This window comes from Diabrotica virgifera, chromosome 3 (genome assembly GCF_917563875.1).
Source record: "Diabrotica virgifera virgifera chromosome 3, PGI_DIABVI_V3a".
NCBI classification, from domain to species: Eukaryota; Metazoa; Arthropoda; class Insecta; order Coleoptera; family Chrysomelidae; genus Diabrotica; species Diabrotica virgifera.
This window is the reverse complement of record NC_065445.1, coordinates 191,392,466-191,419,618: the sequence shown is the minus strand read 5'-3', so window position 1 is coordinate 191,419,618 and position 27,153 is coordinate 191,392,466. Positions and strand designations below refer to the sequence as shown.

The following is a 27,153-nucleotide window of genomic DNA, read 5'->3' as shown; positions in this document are numbered from 1 at the left end:
TAAAATAAATAATATTTCAAAAATGACTCAAAACTTAGTCTTTTTAAATAATATTTCGTTGATAAATCATCTCTTAGGCAAGCCGCACACCAAAGAAACATGAAACGAAAAACATGTTTCATGAAAAGAAAACACTGCTAAACAAATCTCAAAGTCCGCCTACCAATGAAACGAGTGTGATTCATGCTTATAAAACATTTTTATTTTCTGAGAGTTTCATAAATGGCCGGACGTTTATTTATTTAGCAGTGGTTTATTTCCATGAAACGTAATTTATGTTTCATGTTTCTTTGATGTGCGGCCTTAGCCAAGCCGCACACCAAAGAAACATGAAACCAAAAACATGAAACATGAAACGAAAAACATGTTTCATGAAAAGAAAACACTGCTAAACAAATCTCAAAGTCCGCCTACCAATGAAACGAGTGTGATTCATGCTCATGACACATTTTTATTTTCGAAGAGTTTCATAAATGGCCAGACATATATTTGTTTAGCAGTGGTTTATTTCCATGAAACGTAATTTACGTTTCATGTTTCTTTGATGTGCGGCCTGCCAAGGCCGCACATCAAATAAACATGAAACATGAAACAAATAAATTGTAAAAAAAGTAACCGTTTCATGTGATAAGCTAATCGATAAAACAAAAATAAAATTTGTATAGTCGGCAATGGATAGTGACGTGGTCGTTGCTGTCGGCGTAGGTCTCTAATTGCTTTTTAATATCCAAGAAACGTGAAACATGAAACAAAAATAAGTTGTAAAGAACGAAACCGTTTCATGTTATATAGTGTAGGAAACGAAGGTTGAACTTCGCAAATAAGTCCGGTTATATATTTTTTCAGTATATCAAGAAGTGCTTTTAATGAGACTAACGTTTTCTTAAAAGATTTCGCCCCGGAACACCCATTTTCATCCCTTTAAAGGAGGTAGTTTGTCGTTTTTGCGAAACGTAGCCCTTCCTGTACGTCATTATATTGCAAAAAATTCCTCAATAGAAATATGAAGAGGACATATTTCCTACAATTTATTCCGCGACAGCATATATCTATCACACCGTTTAGCGGAGGTGGCGCCCCAAAGTTGACAAGTTTTTAAAAAAGATGTTTTAAAAAAATATTTTTCCCTAACCGTAATGGGAATCAAGAAGCAACCCAGCGGCAATTAATCACAAATAAATGTCTGATTTTTTGGTATAGGTTTCATTTAAGGGCAATTGTCCATTTTTTAATTACAGGGTGTTAAATTTTAAAAAGCCCCTTTTTATATATACCGTCTGAACCGCTTATGCTAGCGTAAAAAAACTTTCAGCGATTATCCATGTACAAGTATTATTTACAAATTTGTATAATTCACCCCCATATTTTCCCCGAAACCACCCCCAAGAAAAATGGAAAATGAATAAAGAAAATATGCAAGAATTGACTCTGGGCCACCATTATGGCTTTAAGGCACAAAGAAAGTTAAAATATAGGTCATAGTATGTAGCAGACAGTGTGTTCTTTTATTTGTTATAAGTATATTAATACTAAAATGAATAGGCGACGAAAAAAAACCAAAACTGGAGCCCGCCAAAGCATTTCTGAGGTTTGCGGCGCCACTGTGCCGTTACGGTTGCTTATACGAAAAAAATTCATACGACCTTATTTGTAGAGCAAATAGTGGTCTTTAATTCTGTATAAGCGTTGTTTCAAAAAAATATATAGGTAATGAGATAATCGTAAAAACATGCTCGCCAAACTTATTTTCAGGGATAAGGGTAGTTTCCGCAGGGATGTTACAATAACCATAATATATAAATGTATTTATAAAAAACCTATAAAGGAATAACCTAGGTTTTCCCTACCCCCTTTAAAGGAATGAAAATGGGTGTTCCGGGGCAAATCTTTTAAAAAAAGTTAGTCTCATAATAAGCACCCCTTGATATACCAGAAAAAAAAAATAATACCGGACTTGTGTCAAGTTTGCGAAGTTTAATCTCTGTTTCCTACACTAATATACTAATCAAAGAAACAAAAAAGTACCAGCAAAACTCTTTACTCTTGGAAAAAATGGTGAATAATAGACTAAGGTGGTTTTTGGAAAATAATAAATTAATAATCAATGAACAAAGCGGCTTTCGCAGGAACAGATCCACTATAGATAATTTAATTGACTTAGAATCCGAGATAAATGAATCGTTTGCAATTGGACAGGAATGTCTTGCGGTTTTTTTCGATATAACAAAAGCGTTTGACATGGCTTGGAGATACGACATTCTTAACACACTAAGTCAGTGGGGCGTCAAAGGTAACATGCTATATTTCATTCAAAATTTTCTTAGTAAGAGACAATTTAAGGTTAAGATAAATGGTACACTATCCAGCACTAAAGACCAAACAAATGGAACACCTCAAGGATCTGTTATTAGTTCAACACTATTCTTAGTAGCAATAAACAAAATCTTAGAAAACTTTCCACAACTTGTTAAAGCGAGATTATACGCTGACGATTTAGTTATATATTCAAGAGGAAAAAATATTCTTTCTATACAGAAAAATTTACAATGTGCATTAAATCACCTTGAAAACTGGTCGAAAGCTGTAGGATTGCAATTCTCTACAACCAAAACTAAATGTATTTTATTTTCAAAAAAACGGCAGTCTACAACTCCAGATCTTCAGTTATATGGAAACAACTTAACTTATGTGGAACACTTAAAATTCCTAGGAATGATCTTTGATAAAAAACTATCTTGGAAGTACCACATTATGCACATTAAACAATCCTGTCAATCTGGTCTCAATTTAATGCGTACACTGTGCAATCGTAATTGGGGTTCAGATTGTAAAAGTTTGATTCTTATTTACAAATCTCTAGTACGATCCAAACTCGATTATGGATCAATTGTATACTCATCTGCAAAGAAGACACTTCTTGCTCAACTAGAAGTCATACAAAATACAGCATTAAGAATAGCCACAGGAGCATTCTGTACTAGCCCCATTAATAGTTTACAATGTTTAACCGGAGAACCACCTTTAAATTTCCGAAGAATGTACTTGTCATTAGCCTACGCATCATCCATATATGCAATAGAATCGCATCCCACTTTCCACCACACTATTGCAGAACGTTTCAAAGAAACTTATGTAAATAAAAAAAGAACTAACCCCCCTTTTACGAGAGAATCAGAAAATATCTCTCTCTCAATAATATTCAATTCCCAAAATTTTTTAATCAGACAAATACAGTTACTCCTCCGCCCTGGACCTTTCCTCCTGCAATATGTGATCTAACTCTTTCTAAATACAATAAGCTTGATACCCCCCATGCAACAATTAATCAATCTTTTCTCAACATACTTGCTTCTTTCCCAGATCATTGTTATATTTATACAGATTCATCTAAGACTGCTGATGGTGTGGGATCGGCAGTTGTAGATTCAAACACTATATTACAATTTAAATTATCTTCCACTTGCAGTATTTACTCTGGAGAACTATATTCAATTCTGCAAGCCCTCATTCACATTTGTACTCAAAAAATTCCAAAATCTGTCATAATTACCGACTCACTCAGTGCATTACATACGGTAGAACAGTTATATACAAGTAATCCTATAAGTATTTTAATAAAAGAACAATTACATTTACTGAAGAACATGATGCAGCAGTAAGCTTTATATGGGTTCCATCACACATTGGACTTCAAGGAAACGAAAAAGCAGATTTCCATGCCAGAGAAGCAATACACAGTGCGTCTTCAGTGTTAGTGAACTTAGTGCCTGTTTCCGATTACAAACCATTCCTTAAAGAAAAAGTGTTAAACAAATGGGAAAACGAATGGAATCTTTCACAATCATCTCTACACACAATAAAGCCCTCAATTGAACCTTGGTGTGAGATAGACCTAAATCGCCAGCTGTTTGTGAAGCTAAATCGTTTACGCATAGGGCATAGCAGACTTACTCACAGCTACCTAATCTCTAAGTCAAATCGCCCTATTTGTGACCTGTGTAATTGCGACATCAATGTAACACATATATTAATAGAGTGTCCTAAATATCTTAATGAAAGACAAAAACACTCCATACCTCTCAATATAAAAGCAGTCTTAGGATCACACTGTAAGCTTACACATTTGTTTAATTATTTGAAAGACATTAATGTTTTAAGCAAACTATAACCACTGTTAACATTTTATAATTCTTAATTTGTAAATTATATTGTTACCTAAATGTGAACTTATGTAATAGTCAAAATGTTATTAGATTTAAGTAACCATGTATTAATGACAGTACAGCTAATAACCCAAAGTGGTTGATGCTGATAATAAAATAAAAAAAAAAAAAGAAACAAAAATAAAATTTGTATAGTAAATAATGGAAAGTGATGATGACGAGGTCGTTGCTGTTGTGGCAACTCTTTTATTACTGTCCAAAAATCATAACCATAGTACATAATATTTGGTTGCAAACGAATTAAATAATCATCTTGCTAAATTTCAATCATTTTATAGAATGAGTATTCAAACATTTACATTGTTTTATTGTGGGTCCTGGTTTAAAAAAAAAAACGATATTTTTTTGTTATTGTCTATTCGAGTACCACTTCAGGTTATAATTATTGTACAACTCTTCGTTCTACTCCAGCACAGAATCCAATACAATATTAAATTCTTGGCCGGCATTCATTTTATGCATGTAATTAATTAGTTAAAACAATGAAACTGATATCGAAAAATAGAACACGTCCTATTTCATGAAACACGTTTCAAGAAGATAAAAATGTTTCATGGGCATGTTTCACGTTTCATGTATCTTTGGTGTGCGCCTTCCGAAGATAAAAATGTTTCACACGCATGAATCACACTCGTTTCATTGGTATGCCGACTTCTATTACTTTAGCATTGTTTTATTTTCATGAAACGTGTTTCACGTTTTATGTTTCATGTTTTACGTTTCATGTTTCATTGATGTGCGGCCTGCCCTAGAGCACAAAAAACAACGGCATTATATAAGAGCTATCTTAAGTTTTTATACCCAAAAAACGAAATATTTGTCAGTGACGTTAATAATTAACTTAAGGGGATGGGTACGTATTTTCGGCTGCAATGCTATTCAAATGGGGATTCATTTTTTCGAATCCTGAAAAAACTAATAAGTATTTTTGAAAAATTTAAACACAGAACGAAAGATTACGTTCTTACCGAGGGCAAACTTCTATAATGTTTATTTTAATAAATTACAGGGGTGAAAATCTAAGAGAAAATGTAGTGTGATTTTTAATTTCAAACATCTCATTCAAAAGAAACTTTTTATTTATTCTAAGGGACTTTCGGCCCTCGGTAATAATTTAGTCTTTCATTCTGCGTTTAAATTTTTAAAACAAATTTATTGGTTTTTTTCAGGATTCGAAACAAATGGACACCATGGGTGATATTTTCCAAATCGAACATTCGTTATCTTTGTCATACAACGCACTGAGTCAAATAGAATATGATGACAAGACAGTGACAGTTTTAAATATTTGACATGGCATCGAGAATATTTTGAGTTGTTGATTAAATAATATTGATAGTGTATTTGATAAATAATTGATTAAGACGCGACTTAATAAAAAGTTATTTGTTTATTATTTATGGAAGATCCAAGCATAGAATAAATACATCAGGATATATTCTGTGATCTAAGTATTTTTTTGTTAAAGATGTTCAAAATTGTAAGTGTTCCATAGTAACAATAAATTATTAAAAAATCACTTTAACACTTTTCCTTTTTTCTCGATTGAGTATTAGTTATTGTTGTACATATAAATTATTACAATCACTGAATACATAGTTAGCGAAAAAATTATCACATTTATTAACTGAATTAATAATTTGCAATTATACAAATAACAGTTATCCAGGAACATTCAAAAGCCATCTCTTTAAAGTTAATGATGATATTGTCAAGTAGAATGACATTCTAGTAATGTTTACATATCCATACCAGTGTGAATTTTACTACACGTAATTTGCCGTGTAAAGACAGAAAAGGTAGGGATAGCTGTAAAATATTTGCGAATTATGTACCGATGGCCTTTTTCTGCCTGGTTGACATCACAGGGTGGCAGGCGAAGGTAGACCAATACGTACATGTGACTTCCTATTCGAGTAGCGATTATTACTAGGGCTGTCCGATAAGTTCTTAGCCTTCAAAAGAAAAACGAAAATTTTGGAAAAGTGGCCATTTATTTCTGGACGTAGTCTCTTTTTAGCCGATACACTTGACCCAGCGATGCTCCAACTTCTTTAATCCGTCTGAAGAATACCTTTTTTTCGAGGTCTGCAAAGTAGATTGCCGTGGCGGTGATGAACTGCTTATTCGACTTAAATTTCTGCCCGACGAGTGACTTTTTCGTTTTGAAACAAAAAGAAGTCGTATGGGCCCAAATCTGGAGAATACGTTGGATGTAACAGCAGTTTGTAGCCCAATTCGACCAATTTGGCCATGGCGATGGCGTAGGTGTGAATCGGAGCGTTGTCATGGTGGAAGAGAATTTTTTTTTCTCAATTGGGGCCGTTTTTTCTGAAATTCGGCTTCGAATCTGGTAATAATGCGGCATAGTAATCGTTTTGCCCTTTTTCAGGAAGTGAATGTATATTCATATAGTGGATGTAGAAATGTGATAGTGGCCATCACCTTTCCGGTCGATTCGTCGATTGGACAGTCTTCACCCTCCTCGGAGCACGTTCGTGGGGGGTCGTCCACTGTATCCACTGTTCCTTGGTCTTTGGTGTATAGCAGTGGAACCATGTTTCGTCGACGGTTACGAAGAAATAAGCCGTCAATGGAGAAAGTATTTTGAGCAACTACCAAATACAGAAAACTAAACAACGACAGGGTAACAAAGACAGTACCAGTTAGCCGAACCTGAAATAGTAAGGCCCACACTATGTAACGGGTAGCTCTTTCAGGACGACAGACTCAGTAAAGCACAGGTTAAAGTAAATATATTATATACAGTTTAAAACAAATAAAATAAAATATAATTCCATCTTCTGCAAAGGAAAAACAATATTAAACTTTATTATAGTCATCCGATCATAATAGCAACATTCAAATGATACGATAAACAGCAAAATATATACAATAACAATCTCGCTACGTTAAATCAACGTAGCCATATGCGGAGACACCGCATTTCACTTTAATGCGGCACGGCTGAACAGCGACACGCAGTCGCTCGTTCCTCGCTACTACGGTGGACGCCACTTCATCACGGTGGCATCCGCCTAGGCAAAGTTCCACCTCAAGATACGGTGCATCTCTGCCAATCGAGCTATTGCTAGTTCAACACGCTAGCAACAGCTGATTTTCTCGTTCTCCTGGCTCGTCTTAAATATGCTCTCGATGCCCTCTCCTTCGGTTTCCCCCAGCAGTGCTATGAAGAAGGAATGCGCCAACACGGACACTCCTCCGGTCGTCTCTGGTAGATCAGCTCATCGCTTGACGTGGCATCATATCGTTACAACTAGGTGAAGTAAAGTCCGAAATTTCGTTCCTAAAAAACCATAAAGCCTCAGGCCCAGACGGCATACAGGCGGAACTACTAAAAAAATGGGGAGAAAACTCCGCCTTGAGATATATAATCTTATAAGAGAAGTCTGGGAAAGAGAAGAGATACCGAAACACTGGCATGAAAGCCATATAGTACCTATCCACAAGAAGCGAGACAAACAAATATGTCGGAACTATAGAGGAATATCGTTAGTCAATACAACGTACAAAATTAGATCCATAATACTGCTTAGAAGACTAACTCCATACGCAGAGGAAATAATAGGCGACTACCAAAGCGGATTCAGAGCGGGAAGGTCGGCCATATACCAGATCTTCGTCCTACGCCAGGTATTAGAAAAAAAATGGGAATTTAACCGCAATGTACACCAAATCTTCGTGGACTTTAAACAAGCTTACGATTCTTTTAGCAGGGAGGCATTGTGGGAGACCATGGTAGAAATGGAAGTACCTGGAAAGCAATTGGCAACGGTGAGCACGGAGAACGCTTCCGCACGGATCATAATTGGCAGCACCACGTCGGAGGAATTCCACATTGACACCGGGCTTAGACAAAGAGATCCTCTCGCCCCCCTGCTGTTTAACTTTGCACTGGAACATGCAGTAAGGAAAGCTCAGCCACAACTGACAAACGGATTTGCCGCCCAAGGATCAAAAATACTATTGGCCTTTGCGGATGATGTGGACACAATTTCACAATCCACCAGATGCAAAAGAAGTTTTCACCCTATTCGAGAACGGAGCCAAGGAAGTTGGTCTTGAGGTCAACGAGGATAAGACCAAGTACATGGTGGTTACGAAGAACCCAAGACCAAGGGTTAGACAAAACGTAACAATTAATGAATACAACTTTGAAGTCGTCAAAGAATTCAAGTACCTGGGAGCGATCATAACATCTGAAAATAAATATGAAAAGGACGTGGCAGCCAGGATCATTGCAGGAAACAGGGCATATTACTCATTAATGACCGTACTTAAATCAAAAATACTCTCAAGACCATCCAAAATACGAGTATATAAGACAATAATTCGTCCCACAATAACGTATGAAAGCGAGACATGGACTCTGAACCAGCGAGAAACGTCAAAATTACTGGTACTTGAAAGAAAGATACTGCGGACTATCTATGGGTCTTACAGAGACGAGACAACAGGAGAATGGAGAAGAAGACACAATGATGAACTCCAGACAGTATACGGAGATGAAAACATAGTATTATTTGTCAAATATAGGAAAGAGTTTGAGAATCTCACAATCGCCATAACACCGCATGGCGATTGTAAGATTTTCAAACTCTTTCCTATATTTGACAAGTAATACACTATATTAAAGCAAACCGAATAAGATGGGCGGGCCACGTACTAAGATCGAGTGACGAAAGACTTCCGAACGCCACATTCTGGGAAAGGCCCGATGGCAAAAGGTCAGTTGGTCACCCAAGAAAGAGATGGAAGGACGCAGTAGCCAGTGATCTACGAAAAATGGGAGTACAGCAATGGGAAATAGCTGCCCAGGACGGACAACAATGGAGGGAAATAGTAAACGCGGCCAAAACTCACATAGAGTTGTAGAGCCAAATAATGATGATGCTGTTATGAAAAAACGTATAAACTCATTCGGATTACGCTTAAACAGCATCAGACACTGCTCTGAAGTGTTATTGTTTGTAAATTATGTCGAGTGGTCGTCTCTGTAAAAATTTGCCATCGTTGGCTTATTTTTCAATATTTTTCCTTGAAATTTTTTTTAATATTCTTTGAATTGTACTTAATATGCTTATTTAATTAAAAAAAGTATGCTTCAAACCATACCCTCTCCCCCTTAAGTGAAGCTAAATACAACGGTAAAATATTTGCATTTTATGTATAAAATAATTCTACTCCATCAAGATAAAAATATTTTTAGTAATTTAAAGTTTTTCGAAACGAAAGTAAATTTTGATCAGTATGTCATTATATTTTTAAAGTTGATTGGTACGATTTACTTTATACAAGGCCAGGAAAGGTGTTATTTTTCGACTAAGATAACGTAACTCCGCACAAACTAGGGATAACGTCACTGACAATTATTTTGCACTTTGTGTATAGATGCGGCAACACTGGGTTGGTAACGTCGAATTTGACATGTCTTCACCATGCACGAAGAAGTTTGAGATGCAATAAATACGTATGTTTTGGATTCCCTCTTTCGTACTAGACAAATTACGAGGCTTGCTCAATTAAAAAACATCTTTGGCCCAGAAAAACTTTATTGGCAAATATATCTACAAATAATTACCACTCCCAATAAGGCACATATCCCATTGTTTCATCAACCTACTTAAAGAATTCTCGTGCCTATTGCTTGAAGAATTCTTTTACGCAATTGTATACTTCTTCGTTCGACTGAAATTGATTACCTTTTAACGCCTTTTCAACGGCCCAAAGATGTGAAAGTCGCAAGGAGATAAATCGGGACCAAAAAGTTGATGCTCTAATATCCCCCATTTCTTTTTTTAGCATTTCTTTCACTGATTTGGCAACATGAGGCAGAGCATTGTCGTGCAGAAGAATGACACAAGGTGAAAGTTTCCATGTGGACGTGTTCGTTTTATTGCTTGATGTAGCTTGTTCAACATTTCACTATACAGGTTTGCGTTGATATGTACTCTAGATTCTGTAAACTTTACGAGCAAGGGTCCTTCATGGTCGAAAAAAAATGTTTTGCCCACAAAAGGTTGGACTTTAAACTTCTTTGGTAGAGGATAACTTGCGTGTTTCCATTAAATCGATGACAGATTACTAAATGATTAAAAATAATGACACCAAGATTAGTCGCTAGCAATTATTAGCGAAAGAAAGTAATCACTGTACTGCCTGTATTCCCTGAGATATTGCAAAGACAAACCCATTTGCAAGATGTTGTGTAACGTCTTAATCAACCGATTGAACGCTACACCAAGCTCCGCTTGGCATTTGTCCTCGTACTATATATTTTTACAAGCGACCCTACTATCGTCAAATTAATTTGTTCAATTCTTCTAAGGTATTTAAGCCGATACAAATTTGTACTCGCTCTTTGTCCATTACCACGTAAATGAACAACAATATCGGCATAAATTATTGTGTTTGTCTTTAGGCCGTTAGACATACGGGTAAGTTTGATTATCTAGTTTAAGCCTCAGTTTATTTTACTGATTTCTTTTGCACGCAGATACTTTATTTCTTCCTTGGAATTATTCCTGAAAACTTTTCTAATTTTATTTCTTTTTCTTTGGTATATAATATATTACTTTGTATGAAAACGGATCTTTGTATGAATTTTTCTAGCCCCTACCTCGGGAAGAAAGCTATAGTCAAATACTGCCTAGGAAAGAAAACTGTAGCCCACACTACCTTGGAGAGCAGAACTAGCTCGCAACCGCTCACAGTATCCTGATGCATCAGAAGAATGAGTTATACAAGATAGCCCTAGACTTCCCATAACTACTGGCAGCAACAAGTTCTGCAGAGATTGGGGACCTCCCTTGAGAACTGTGTGACAGGAAGATTTAAAGCTGATTACTATTTTATCTTAATAATTTTATACCGGTAACCAGCAGGGTCTCTATCGCAGTTTACGAAAATTAGTTTTGTTGCCTGTACCTAATAGTATAATGATTTTGGTTATTTTTTTTTTATTTCAATAAATATAGTCCGTCCGCTATAACTTTTCCCATGCGGTACGATTCATTTTCAATCAAATTAAGTCAAAACATAAATTGAAACGAACGTCGATGTGTATATACATTTTGTATACTGTATACTATATACTACACACATCGGCGTACGTTTCACTTTCTGTTTTGACTTAATTTGATTGAAAATGTATCATACCGCATGGGAAAAGTTATAGAGGACGGACTATATAGTGTATTTAACATGATTTGGTAGACTTTTTATTTCCTGTACCTTTCTGGGGTGGGTGTGAAGGAAGAACGAACAGGGAACGAACCCAGGGCTGAGCAGTCGGGCAGAGCACCATTCTGATGGATGGAACGGTGGACGTTTTTCTTTTGAATATTCTAAGGGTGTGCTCACGCTAACATTTTCTGAAATTGCTCTGACTGAAATTCGACGATTTTATAATCAAGCCTTCCACACATGCCTGATTCCTGTCTGTTGATTTAGTACTTAATACACTTCGCGGCTTATCGTTCGTCTATTCTCTTCCACTATTAAATTTTTAACACCATTGCTTGACAGTTGGGCACGCAAAACATTCGTTTCCATACACTGCTTGTATTCATTTGCAATTGTTGCAAACTTTCAGCACAGCAAAATTGAATAAATGCACGCTGATTATACATATGTATTTGGACGGATTTTTAAGGCAAGCACAATTTTTAAAGTCACAATACTTCAAATTCCAGTAAAAAACAGGAACTGATCAGTGTGACGTTTACAAACATAACTAACATTACAGAGCGTCAGTCAAGTGAGCACAATTATTTCCAATGCCTACCTGACCAAAGATGACTTTCAATTGAACAAGCGTATATGGTTCTTCAGAGGCTTTTTTCAGTGTGACGCAAGTGACAGGAAAAAAGGCACGTCCGTGATACATACACATATATAACAGTTATTCCAGTTGTAAATAAATGGCGCTAGAATAGAAAAAAAAAAGATTTAGGTTTACCGATTTACTGATTATTTACCTATTACTTACATATGTATACTACTATAATTTAAAGTTCTTTTCAGTCTTTCAGTGTGTCGTTAATGATATAATATATGATTTTAATAATGTAGAGAATCATATCATAGCATGACATTTTAATTAAAACTGACAGTTGTCCGAATCGTAATCGTAATTTGGTATAAAAACAAATCAATTGTGTTTATTTTATTTATAAAAAGGTATGTTTCTTGATTTGTATAGTTTTATAAATTGTACAAATTGTAGTCGTATAGATAATACATAAACATTTTTTTTTCGATTATAGCGCCATCCATCAACAGCTAGAATAAATGTTAGAAAGACTGTAATCACGGAAGTACGTTTTTTTCTGTTACTTCCAACTTAATGCGTTAGAAAGAAATCGAAAAACTGTGGCGCACTGAAAGATGCCTATGAAAAGGAGAATACTTCTAAAATTTGTTTAAATGCATACAAAAGTGGATTGATCTTTATGTGTAGAATATTTAGAAAAACAGAAACTCGACGATACATATTTTTATATAATCTTTTTACCAATTTCCCTCGTAAGTACAAATTTCAGTACATGTAAAACTACTCTCACTGATTTTAAAAATACAAATTTTATATAAATTTATAAAAGGCACATTTATAACGACTAAAATGTTAAACAGTAATCGTCACGCTACTAAACACACGGGTACATTGAATTAATACAGTTCTGGACCCTCCACTTGTTGCACTGTTTACTTTTATGTCTAGTGACGTCTAGAACGTCAGAAAATGTATGGTACATTCCATGTCAAATCCCTCAGGCAAAAACTTTTGGGTCTCCGATTTTTCTGAAACTTGGTGTATAGCTTCTGCGGAACGTAAAAATAAGATATTAAGGTCAAAAATTCAAACACCTCAACTACCTTGTAGTACTTCTAATCCATATATTTTTTTTAATAAAAAAAATCTTATTTGAAATTAATAAACACACCCCAAAAATAAAACTTATGTGGATCAAAGCACATTCAGGACTTACACATAATGAGCATGTAGACCAATTAGCTAAAAATTCCTTCATCCACGGAACAATAACCAAATATCAGCCCTGCATTCTAGATGCATTTGCTTGTTTAAGAACTGAACAGAAGAAGAGCTGGAAAACACACTGGGAAAGGTACTATAACATATCAACAACACAATACAGTTTGATACAACCGATTATTCCGGAAAAACCTTGGTATAAGAATTTCACCCTCCCTCGTAAATACATATCCACCATCAGTAGAATTAGATTTGGACATGCATGTTATCCTGCACATTTATTTAAAATAAACATATTAGATTCGAATATTTGTCAAGAAAAGTCGCTTCTTTGCCGAATAAAGTATACTATTTTTTCTTCAAACGTAGCAATTTTCAACCATAAATAGTACAATTTATACGCTATTTTTACTCGAAATTAACTGTGACAACTATCAAAGTCGTCTAGATGTTAGAAATTAAAATAATTAAGTCGTCGGTGGGATTTGCGTCTCCCTGGTTACAGTTGTTTGACAGTTGTTTGCAATTATTAAAGACAGCTTATTGTTGTTGCAACCGCAAGCGCAAATTTAGTGCGAAAATGGAAAACCTAAACAAAATTGAGCCCGCGGCTAATGATGCAGTAGCACGTTTGGGGCCCTCCAAGTCCGGAATAAAGTATCGGTTAGCGTAAAAGCACTTCCAAGAGTGGTGCGATACAACAGGAGTACGGCAAGTTACCGAAGACGTTTTACTGGCATATTTTAATATAATGGAAAATGAAAATAAACGGAATCTTCTACAATGTGGTCACGATACTCTATGATAAAATCCGAGTTAGTTATTAGAAAAAATGTGGATATAAGCAAATTTTTAAAGTTACGTGCCTTTCTGAAAAAGACAAGCGAAGGATATACTGCAAAGAAGTCTAAAGTTTTCACTAAAGACGAGTTTGATAAATTTTTGTTTGAAGCGCCAGATAAGTTGTATTTAGGATTAAAGGTAAAAAAAATTATATTGCAAAGCATGTAGTATACTCTACTAAATTATAAAAATATTTCAGATTGTTTTGTTAATTGGGGTTACCGGCGCCTGTCGATGCGACGAAATGGTAAAAATGAAGACTGTGGACATTGAGGATAAAGAAAATGTAATAATTATCAAAAGCCCAGACAGTAAAACACGACAAATTAGATCTTTTACGATAATTGGTCAAAACTACATTAAACTGTATAAAAAGTATGCATCACTGCGGCCTGAAAATTTCACAGAAAACCGATTTTTTATCAAGTACCAAAATGGAAAGTGTTACCGAAGCGTCATGGGAATACATTCGATCAGCGCAGTAGCCCAAAAAGTACCTAGTTATTTAAATTTAAACGATGCAAGCGCATACACGGGTCACTCTTTACGACGAACTTCAGCAACACTTTTAATTGATGGAGGCGGAAATCTAGAACGCCTCAAACGACATGGGGGCTGGAAATCAAGCACGGTTGCCGAAGGATATATATAGAGGATTCAATGAGAAATAAGAACAATAATGCTCAAAAAATTTTAAACCCTCATGATTCGCTAACATCGGGAATGATTGCTGAAAGTTGTGCTCGACCATCAGTATCATCAACAATTACCAATGCGTATCAAGAGTCGGGAACATTTTTGCACGGTTTCAATTTTGAAAATGCCTCATTAACTAATTGTACTTTTAATATTACTATAAATAAAAATGATGTTTAATTGTTGTTAATGACATTTGTATTGTTGCTTTGTGACATGTTTCATATTGTTGCCATGACAACATTTTCCCCTTCGCCGTAAAGAAATGGGAAAAAAAACTGCTGCCGGCGGAGACATCAAACTTTGACAGGATCAAGTTAGATAAGTAATGTCATCATTATTTGACGTTTGAAGAAAAAATATTATTGTAATTAGTTATAGGTATTTGTAAAATATGTTAAAATATGTCAAAAATCTTCTTCTTTTTTTTCTCATAATCTTATTTTATGCGATTTTACAGTGATTTGATGCTTATTTAAACAAATTGGCATTTTCTATCGTAAAGTATCAATGGAAAACATAATATTTTAATAGAAGGGACACAAAAATGTCATTATATGGCATTATAACAAGATATTTTGATTCAAAACGAGTTCTTGATCAAATTTTATAGTGTAGAAAAGTTTACCGTTTATACATTTTCCTCCATTCCCAAAATACATCATAAACGATTTGGCTGAAAATTTGCCCACACATAGCCAAAACATAGGACTTTAAGTGGTTCGAAGGATTTGAATTATATTACAATACCAAAAAAGTTACATGCAATAATATCAGACTTAAAAGTGTCGGGATAGCATTTGACCTTGCCGAACTGCTAAATTTTATTTTTATACAAATTGAAGAGTCTCAGATGCAGAATCCACCATTAAAATGGTAAATAGTTATTTAAATTTGAGACTTTTCATGTTGAAAGTTCTTTCTGGTACAGGTAAGAGGAACTTTCTAGTACTCAAATCTGAGTAAAGATAGAAAAGTAAATGATGGTTTTGCTTGTTTTTGATTCAGAGGGATGCACAATCGCCGGACAGCTGTTTCCACCGTTTCAGGCTTTTTCAACAGCGCTAGCGTGCACTCCTCTGAATCAAAAAATAACTCAACCATCAATTTAAGGGGAATTTGAAAGATCATTCAAATTACCATTGGGACGCGATCCAGCGACATCTCTTAACAAATTGAAGAGTCTCAGATGCAAAATCCACCATTAAATGGTTGAGCTGTTTTTCGATTCAGAGGAGTGCACGCTAGCGCTGTTGAAAAAGCCTGAAACGGTGGAAACAGGTGGAAATATATAATAGATAGAAATAGAAATATGCTTTATTGCCATAAAAAATTGTATAATTTTATCGACAAAGCTTATAAAAGGTCAAGAAAACAAAACAATAACAATCCAATTTACTAAAATTACATAAATCGTCAATATATTTACAATAATAACAATAATAATGAAGTTAAACAGAAGTAATCAATTGCAAAATTTAAGTAAATAGCAAATGCATAATGCCATAAAATGACATTTTTGAGTCCATTCTATTAAAATATTATGTTTTCCATTTATACCTTACGATAGAAAATGCAAATTTGTTTAAATAAACACAAAATCACTGCAAAATTGCATAAAATAACATTTTGAAAAAAAAAAGAATGTGTGTGTACTTTGTACACACGAAAGAAGTTATACTTCTATTATATGATTTCAACGAAATAAATATACTTAAAAGTTTATTTGTATTTTATTTAATTAATAAACTAATTTTGATATTACCACTTTCAAATTTTTTTATTAAAACAACACCAAAAATTAAAAAAAAAGGATAACAATCGTCCGTGTCAGGATTTGAACATGGGACCTTCGCGTTATGTAGTGGAATGCTCTACCAATAACCCATCAGGGTTTTGTTTTTAAGGCTTCTGGGACGTAATTACAAACGACGGTGACAAATAGATCAAGTGAAGTATTAAATATAAAAATGTTTAAAATACTTATTATCTTACTCCCAAGGAAGACAAATCCAAAGACACAAAAATTATAATAAATATATTTACTAAAAACACTAATATAATATTTTCAAACCTTAGTTGCGCTGATACATAAATTGGATGATTTAGCAACTAACAACATACTGTCGGTGTGCGCATGCGCCAGGGAATGTAAAAAGTTACCCTCGTGACTAAAGAAGTATAACTTCAAAAGAACAGTTTTGACCTTAAATATCTTATTTTTACGTCCCGCAAAAGCTATATATACCAATTTTCAGACAAATCGGAGATCCAAAAGTTTTTTTGATCCAACATTGAGTGATTTGAAATAATGGAATCACCCGTATAGAAACCAATATAAACATAGAAAGTTGTGAGTTTATAGAACAGTAGTTGTATGTGAAGATCATAGTTACCATTGTGTGTAAGTTGTAAAAGTTATAAAATGTTGTAATATTGTTGGTTTTTAAATAGTTTTTTAAAGCAGAGTAACAATACTATTATGTATATTTAATGTATTTTTTGTATGGAAAAACAATTATTTTGAATACTTTCATGACAGCCACATGACATGATACGACATGAAAGTCACAGGTGAGAACGGGCCGGATTAGCCCAAGCCTACGAATTAGGTACCCGTGTGTCTACTAGCGTGGCGCTTACTGTATCTAAATCTGTACGTTTGCATGCTCGTATAATGTCGAGTATAAAAGCTAAAAAATGTATATATTATATGTTGTATAAATATATAAATATCAATGTAAAAATAATAAATATACAATATACAGTTGAGTCCCCGAGTCTTTACCCGTGCGTCATCATTTAAAGCATACGAAATAAGTCGGAAATTTACTAAACGCAACAGCAAGTGACAGAAAGTGGGTATTATTTCGATCACGGGTTATAGTATAAAATTTGACGTTATCAAATAAATAGAATGTCAAATTTAAGTTTTGCTTTAAAATTTTGGCGCATAATTACAGCTAGATTTGAAGTAGCTTAATAAATTCTTTTATTATCATTGATTAATAAATAAATAAACAATTTATAAAAAAATTCGATAACATATTTTCTTTTTGTTATTTTATTCACTTTGGCGGAACATTAAACACAAGCATTCCTTAACTGTGTCAACAATGAGGTTATTTGTAGGTTGTCAAAATTTATCGTAAAATAACATAAATTTATCATAAAATTTCTAACTCCAATATAAAATTAGTTGTGAAAACAACTGTTTGTATACTATAAAAAATTTCAAAATGCAAAAATTCGACAAAATAACAGCAAAAAATTCAACAAACTGACAGCCACAAAAGTAAACAAACCAAAACGTCAGAAATTGTACTTAAAATATGTGAAAATATCCCCAATCGTTTTTCTTTGTACCTATCTCTTTTCAATGCACTGAGTCTAGATCGTTCATAAAAATAACATGTGTTTTTACTTAATAACAGGCGGCAGCTGGTTTGTCATTAGTTTCATGCGTGGAAGAGAATGATGCTAGATAAAACGTATGTGTTTTATCTCGCCAGGTCTTAATGACGCACGGGTAAAGACTCGCGGACTCAACTGTATAAACCTACGCACACAACAATAAACATAATATATAATCTCAGCAGGTATCAAGTCAGCCTAAAACTTACAATCTATATTAAAAAAAAACTATTGTTGCACATGTTTCAATAATCTTATGAAAAAAAAACTATACAGTATGAGTCTAAAGTCGGCGACTCACCTATTTTTTGCCTCGTAAAACTTAAATTAATTTCGTTAAACTTAAACTAAAATTAAACTTTTAGAGTAACTAAACTGAGGCACTTATATATTGTTTTTAATATTTTGTTGACACAATCATTCAAAATGGCGGAGAGTTGCCTTTTTGTATGAACATTTTGAATAGGGCAAGTAATATATCATTTGAATGATCAACCAATATAAGAAAAATCATAATATAGGTTTTCGGGGCATTATGTCGTGCAGTTCCAAAATGGCAACAGTAAAATATTCAAATGAGGTGGAAAATAAATTGAAAAGGTTCGAAAATGAACATATACTGAACGGCAATCAAGATAAAAATAATACTGTTGTATCAGGATGAAAAAAAAAAACGTAATAGTCCATTTACTCACGGTTTTTGCTCTGAATTTTAAACAACCGCTTGGATTGACATGCAATTTGGCGTACACATAGTAATATTATTTATAGCTAACATTTCAAAGGAAAAAAGTGATATTGTGCCGATGCGTGCTTTTGCCCTGGGGTGAGTTTCACCACTTCTCGGAGGTGAAAATATATACGTTCAGAATAAGTCCGGAAGTGGATAAACTGACTAATTCTAAGTAACTTTTGTTCTATAGAGTTTTTTCATTAAGCCAATACTTTTCGAGTTATTTGCGAGTGAATATGTTCATTTTTCAACAAAAAAAAAACACGTTTTTAGACGGTTTTTCGCAAATAACTCGATACGTAAGTATGTTATCGAAAAAATATTCTTAGAAAAGATATACCTGACAAAAAATGAAAAAAAAATGGTGAATGTATGAAGTCTGTAGATCCAGTAGAAGCAGAGTTTTAGCTAATGAAAAGTAGGTTTTTATTAGTCAAATTCCAAATCGAATATTTTAACGCGAAACAACCAAAAAATGAAGCACTGTTCGGGGAAAGTCCATCACAACTTTTTTAAATTGTTTAAAAAGGCTTTATTTTTGTTTTTTTTTAAGTTTTTCTAACAACAAAATGAAAGTTACACTTCAAATAAGGTTGGTCTCTTTTCTTTTTGTAAAAAAAATATCGTGAAAATCACCCACTAATCAGCATCCCAAATGAAATTAATCGTTAGCGCTTCACAAGTTATTTTATTTATGTATTGTTTATATATGATCTGTTCGCATGTTTTTCAAAATAACTTGGAAGTTTTGTTTTTCTGTTAGACAAAAATTGATTAAGCTGTTCAAAATTTGAATACACTCGTGATTGATGACTCTTTCAAGCCCTTTCAACTACAGCCCTTACAAAAATAAGCACTTTGAACAAATTTAACTTACATATCATATAAATAAACAATACATAAATAAAGTAATTTGTGAAGTGGTACCGATTAAGTTCATTTGGAATGATAATTAGGGGGTGATTTTCACATTTTTTTACCAAACAAAAAAAAGGACCAACTTCATATTGAGCGTAACTTGCTTACTTTTGATGTTGAAACTTTTTAAAAAAATAAAAAAAGTTTTTTTAAACGCTTTAAAAATGTTGTGATGAGTTTTCCCCGAAAAGAAGTTTCCCTTAATGTTTTGGTTATTTCACGTTGAAATATTCGATTTGGAATTTGGCGAATAAGAACCTACTTTTCATTAGCTACCAGTCTACTTCTACTGGATCTACAGACTTGACATATACACAATTTTTTTCACTTTTTATAAGCTATATTTTTGCTAAAAATGTTTTTTCAATAAAATACTTACTTTTTGAGTTATTTGCGAAAAACCCTCTAAAAACGTGTTTTTTTAGTCAAAAACTTAGTTAAAAAACTCTCTTAGTCAGATATTTTGAACGTATATTTTTTCACCCTCGAGAAGGGGTGATATTCACCCCAGGGCAAAAGGACACATCGGGGCAATATTACTTTTGTTTTTGACATGTTAGCTATGTGTATGTCAAATTTCATGTCAATCCAAGCGGTTCTTTAAAATTTAGAGCAAAAACCGTGAGGAAATGGACTAAAACGTTTGAACTAAGTGGTTAAAAATAACCCAATGAATTTCATTTTGAACCAAAAACTACCATAAAATGTTTGAATATTTTACCGTGTGAATGGACGATAAAGTATAGATATAAACATAATAATTAGATTCGAGGTTTTATTTCCGGAGGAATAAAACTTTTAATGAGACCAAGTTTCTCATTACGCCTTCGTGAGATCTATTACTTGAAAACCAAGCGAATGTTGAGTTAAAGAAGACACGGGGAGGTCTATAATTTGCACCTCACTTCCTGTCTCATCGTAGCAAAATTCCAACGAAAACATGGTCTCGATACTCACTTAGGAGTAAAACTAATAAAAAATAATTCGCCGTGAAACGAAATCAAGAGACGTATTATATTTCAGTTTATTCAGAGAACGCCATAAACACCCTTACTAGTTTCATTCTCATTAGAAATATTCAGATAGTGTATATATGTATCTATGTAGTGAGTGTATGTAAAATAACTCGATAGATGCCGTAGCGACATCTGCCTAAAACAATTCGAAGTTTTATTTCCCGAGAAATAAACATAATACTAAATCTTAAGTGAATCTTTTTTGCGGCAACAATACTTTTTTTATAATTACCCCTGACATTTCTACTAGTGACGTGTAGTAAGTAATCTTACTATCGATGATATCTTTCGTCTGGAAAATAACTACTCCACGCCAAGTTCCAAATAATACAAATACCCATCAGCAGTCCAAACGTAATCATGGAAATCCACCATATGATCCTTTCTGTCCTTGTGACGCTCAGATTCCTTAACACGTTGATACCCACCAACAGGCCTGCCAACCCGCCAGCAAAATGTGCGGCGTATCCGATGTGTTCGTTAATGTCTAACACGTAACGATTGTAGATGGAAGTTCCTATGTCGGTACCCGCTATCACTAAGAAGACGAGCAGCTGAGCTATGGGAAATGACATCTCCTTCCAATTCTAAAAATAAAAAATTAAATCTGTTTGCAAACTGTAATGTTACAAAGGTTGCATTTTTATTTATTATCTTCAGAGGGTTATTCTATTAAAAAGGGGTAGTTCCCTAGGTTGGCTGTGTACCATATAGTTAAAAAACTCTAACATGAAGTAAAAAACACTTCTATGTAATAGGTATATTTACTAACATTTTAAAACTCCCAATGAATTGAATAAAATATGTCCAATTTAGAACGTTTTCGGACCTATCAGTCCATCATCAGTGAATTCGAATACTTGCTAAATAGCCCCAGAACCAAACAATGGTTGTAAATATAATTCAATCTACATTATTTTGAAGTAAAATTGAAAAGGCTAAAAGCCGATGTTGAAAGATAAAACCTCCGGGAACATGGTGAAACCCTATCACGAAAGTTACTTGGTAGTCAACGTTGGCCTAAGATGGTTGATTGAGTTTCGTGATAGGGTTTCACCATTAGTCCAGAGAAATAAGATTTTTCTCGTGACACATCCCCCTCCAGACCGAAACCACATTTTTTGAATAGTATGGACATCTATATTATTAACCTATATGTTTCCTGCAGCCGATTTTGATGATATACATAGTTATAAATAAATGAAGCTCAAAAAACGCTAAATTTTCGCTTTTTTCGTCTATTACCAAAAAGTTAAGCACTTTAAACAAATATGAGTATAAGAAACTCATAAATCGCATAAAAAACTTCAATATGGCGTTCGCTGAATATGTCCATCCTTATTGGTTGCTTAGAAAATTGCAAAATAAATCATAAATTTTGAGTTTTTATAAATATTCATAACTTATGTAAAAATTAACTTAGAACCTTCTTATTACACGGAATGCTGATACTTCTTGTACTTAAATTATATTTTAAATTTCAAAGCAATTGGTCAAATAATTTAAAAGTTATTTAATTTGTTTATCCCAAACTCATTTTTTTTGCAACATTACAAGTCAGAAAATTATGAGGCTACAATCATACTTCGGAAAGTTTATGAAAGAAAAACATTTATACTATTACCATTATTAAAAATAAATGACAAAAAATAATTTTAAACGGTGTAAAATTATTTTGAAAAAACATGTCGATTTTTTGCTTACTTATAAACAATTAGAATAACTTTTTAACCGTTACCTGTAGAAAAATTATTTTTTCATATTTAGAAAGACTGAATTCTTATATACATTTAGAAAGAAAAACAACTGTCCTAGAACAATTAGGGACAAAGTTAGCCCCCCCCCCCCATTTATTTAATTCACATGTTTTTGCAAAATAATTTTGCAATATTTATAATTATTTTTTGTAATTTTTTTTTTAATTAAATTAATACTGTAAATTTCCTTCTTCCACAAACTATCCAAAGTATTACTGTAGCTTCATCATTTTCTGACTTACAGTGTTGCAAAAAAATAAATTTGGGAAAAACAAATTAAATAACTTTTAAACTATTTGACCAATTTCTTCGAAATTTAGGGTATGAATTAAGCACCATAAGTCTCAGCATTCTGTGTAATAAGAAGGTTCTAAGTTAATTTTTACATAAGTTATGAATATTTATAAAAACTCAAAATTTATGATTTATTTTGCAATTTTCTAAGCAACCAATAAGGATAGACATATTAAGCGAACGCCATATTGAAGTTTTTTATACCGTTTATGAGTTTCTTACTCTCAAATTTGTTAAAAATGCCTATTTTCTTAGTAATAGACGAAAAAAGCGAAAATTTACCGTTTTTTGATCTTCATTTGTTTATAACTATGTATATCATCAAAATCGGCTGCAGGAAATATATAGGTTATTATTATAGATGTCCATATTACTCAAAAAATTTGGTTTCGGCCTGGAGGGGGTTGTGTCACCAACAGGCTATTTTTTTCCTTATTTCTCTGAACTACATGTTCCCGGAGGTCCCAAGTTACTTGGTAGTCAACGTTGGCCTAAGATGGTTGATTGAGTTTCGTGATAGGGTTTCACCATGTTCCCGGAGGTTTTATCTTTCAACATCGGCTTTTAGCCTTTTTAATTTTACTTCAAAGTAATGTAGATTGAATTATATTTACCAACATTGTTTGGTTCTGGGCCTATTTAGCAAATATTCGAATTCACTGATGATGGACTGATAGGTCCGAAAACGTTCTGAATTGGACATATTTTATTCAATCCATTGGAATTTTTAAAATTTTAGTAAATATACCTATTACATAGAAGTGGTTTTTACTTCATGTTAAGGTAGAATTCCGCATCAAGCGACCGAGACAGGAGACCGCGACAGGCGAGGTCTCCCCACGACTGCTCTCAATGCAATTATATCAGGGTAGTTCTGCAGACCGAGACCAGCGACCAACTATCGCCTATCGCGACCTATCTGTCGCCTGTCGCGGTCTCCTGTCTCGGTCGCTTGGTGCGGAATTCTACCTTTAGAGTTGGTTATTCTATTATTTGTCAACTTTCTGTTTTGTTTCACTATTTTTTTTAAATAGGTAAAGACAAAACTGAAAACTTTTGTTTTCACTATTTCCTCAAATGTCCATCAAGATCTGTCCATACGTTAAAGTCTCTAACTGAATAGGTTGAGGAGTTGGGAGCTGTTTGTCTTAAGTTGGTCATTCAGAATTATGTCTGTGTTTTTTAATTTATTAATTTCCATAGATACCAGGCACGTAGCCAAGGGAGGGGTCCATGGGATACGGGCCCCTCCCAAAACTACCTCGGCTTTGGTACCAAGGCAGCAAGTTTATCCTTAATAGGCTATTGATTATGTTCAAAATAAGAGAGCTAAAAGGAACTACAACGTTAACGGGATTTTATTGTCTGATATTGTCAATGGACCTCTAAATTTAAAAAAACCGCGGAGTGCTACCATTTAAATGAGTGCGTTTTTGAGAAAGGGGTGAATTAGTCCCTAGGCACAAGGTGAATAAGGCTGATTTCTATGCACTTTTGGTACAAACACGTTATAATGGGATTTATCTCAATATTAAGATCTTTTAAAAATCCTTAAATTAACTAAAGTATTCGTTAGATATTTATTTATAAAAGAATAAACATCACGCATATTTGTTATAATAATTGCAAAGTAGAACACCTTAGCTAAAGTCCACGTTTTGCTTGGATCAACAAGGTTGACTATTCATTTGACACAGTAACGAGAATATATACAAACATATTTACATAACGAAGTATTTGATAAATATGGGAACACGGTCAGATTTGATCATTAGTGGGGCAGTCGAATTAGTTAGTTAGGTTTGGGAGGTTGCTGCCGTTAGAGCAGAATAATGTAATCACCTATCAACTGAATACATTTATATGGTATTACTTCAATCAAATAAAGTAGTTATAAGTACATAGTGCGTTCCTGTTAATCAAACCCCGCTTACCACCATAACGTCTACAGGAAAATTGTTCCAGGTTAAATTTACTATAGAAATATTACATTTTAAAGTCAAAAATATTTTTTTTGTACAAAAATATACTCAAAAGAAAAGCAAGAAAAAAACACGAAAGAAAGCAATTCTGTTTTTTGCCCCATAACTTGTTTCCATTGGGATATAGGTATAGGCATTGCTTCAGCGAAAAATAACTTCCATCCTTCCTCTTTAAAATGACTTTTGGTAGAAGTCTCTAGGATTTATAGTTTCATAAATATGATTTTTCAAAATTCGCCGCTTACAGCATTTTTGGGCTATTTTCCCCATTATTTCATAAACATTGTTCTGTAACTTTTTTTCTACGCATTTCTAGGTATATGCAATTGTACATTTAGTAGAAAGAGAAGTCAATTACTTTTAAAATGGTCTACTGCATAAGGTTGTACGACTATTTTTAAGCAAGTTATGCTTTTTCAAGGTTTTATACTTTTAATGATTTTTAATATTTTTTATGATTATTTTTAAAATTTTCATTATATCTTTTTTTCTTGTACATTTAGGGATATACATTGTGAAATAAAAAAAATCATATTTTCTTTACTTTAAAATGGTGTATTGCAAAAAATTCTAGGACTATTTTTAAACAAGATATCCGTAGGATATCCAAGGGTATCTGTAATTTGAGAAACATTAAAATTTTTTCAATTAGAAGAATATTATTGCATATTATAACATAATTTTTAATTCCAAATAACTTTTCTTAATAACACTTTTCGATATTGTGAAATATAAAGGTACTTTACTCTTGAGCGAAATTCATATTTCTTAACCTACCTCGTACACTATTGATAAAATTTTATATCTGATGATTGCATCTTAGGTTTTAGACTATACAGAACGTTTTATAAAGAATAGCTTCTTTGAATAAAGTTAATAATAAAAAAGTTTTCCATATGGTTCCAACTTGGAATTAATAGTGAAACCTATTGAATGTGTATTTGTCACATTTTGAAAAAGCATATCTTGTTTAAAAATAGTCCTAGAATTTTTTACAATACACTATTATAAAGTAAAGAAAATAATAATTATTTCTATTGCACAATGTATATTATACCATACCTAAATATACAATAAAACAAGTTTTAATGAGAAACTTAAAAATAATCTTAAAATATATCAAAAATCATTAAAAGTATAAAACTTTGAAAAACCATATCTTGCTTAAAAATAGTCTGCAAAATAGTACAATAGACCATTTTAAAGGTAATTGACTTTTCTTCCTATTAAATGCCATATTGCATATACCTAAAGCTGCGTAGAAAAAAGTTACAGAACAATGTTTGCGAAGTAACAAGGAAAATGTCCCAAAATCGCTGTGAGTGGCGAAATTTTAAAAATCATATTTTGGAAACTATAAACCACAGGGACTTCTACCAAACGTCATTTTAAAGAGGAAGGATGGAAGTTTTTTTTCTATGAAGCAATGCCTGTACCTATATCCCGGTGGAAAAAAAGTTATGGGGCAAAAAACAAAATGGCTCTTTCGTGTTTGTTTCTTGCTTTTCTTTGAATATATTTTTGTAATAAAAAATATTTTTGACTTTAAAATGTGATATTTCGAAAGTAAATTCAACCTGGAACAATTTTTCTGTAGACGTGTTTGCACCAAAAGTGCATAGAACTCACCCTAATTCGCCCTGTGCCTAGGGACTAATTCACCCCTTTCTCAAAAACTCACCCCTTTAAATGGTAGCACTCCGCGGTTTTTTTTATATTTAGAGGTCCATTGACTATATGAAACAATAAAACCCTGTTAACGTTGTAGTTCCTTTCTAAAATACATAATCGATAGCCTATAAGTTATTATTATTTTTTTGAAAAAGTGAACGAAATTATTATTATTTTTTACTAGGATTATTTATGTTTTTTTTTTTCAGTATACGGATCAACTTATATCCAATTTAAACATCAGATTTAACAAAAACACAAGTATTCTATCAGAAATTCAAATTCTTCTACCTTTTTTACTTTTTATAGAAGACCAGGTGTACTCTATTCTACGGAATCCTATATTTCGTTAGTAGTCACTAACATCAACTGGGACGCTAAAATAATAAAGATGCAATGGTGAAATTAGGTACTAAAAACAACTTAGAGCGAGGCCCCATTAGTGCATTGCGCTGCGTTGACGCAGCGTCATTTTCATGTAATTTTTTCACTATTTCTTAATGCTATCAAAGGAGATATTCCTAATCTTCTATAGTTTCTACGTTTATTTCGGCGGTGGAGTAACAATCAGATCATATATGCAGATGTTA

The 27,153-nt window shown here is 33.3% G+C and overlaps 1 protein-coding gene across 1 annotated transcript in view; it reads right to left on the bottom strand.

Moving 5' to 3' along the window:
• Positions 1–11,863: 11,863 nt before the first annotated feature.
• The window catches only part of LOC126881476 (rhomboid-related protein 2-like), a 78,300-nt gene continuing 63,010 nt past the window's right edge, over positions 11,864–27,153 (bottom strand). Inside the window, exon 5 of the mRNA XM_050645761.1 lies at positions 11,864–21,446. Coding sequence (XP_050501718.1) covers positions 21,132–21,446 — 315 coding nt within the window. The 3' untranslated portion in view covers positions 11,864–21,131. The remainder of the gene's footprint in view (positions 21,447–27,153) is intronic.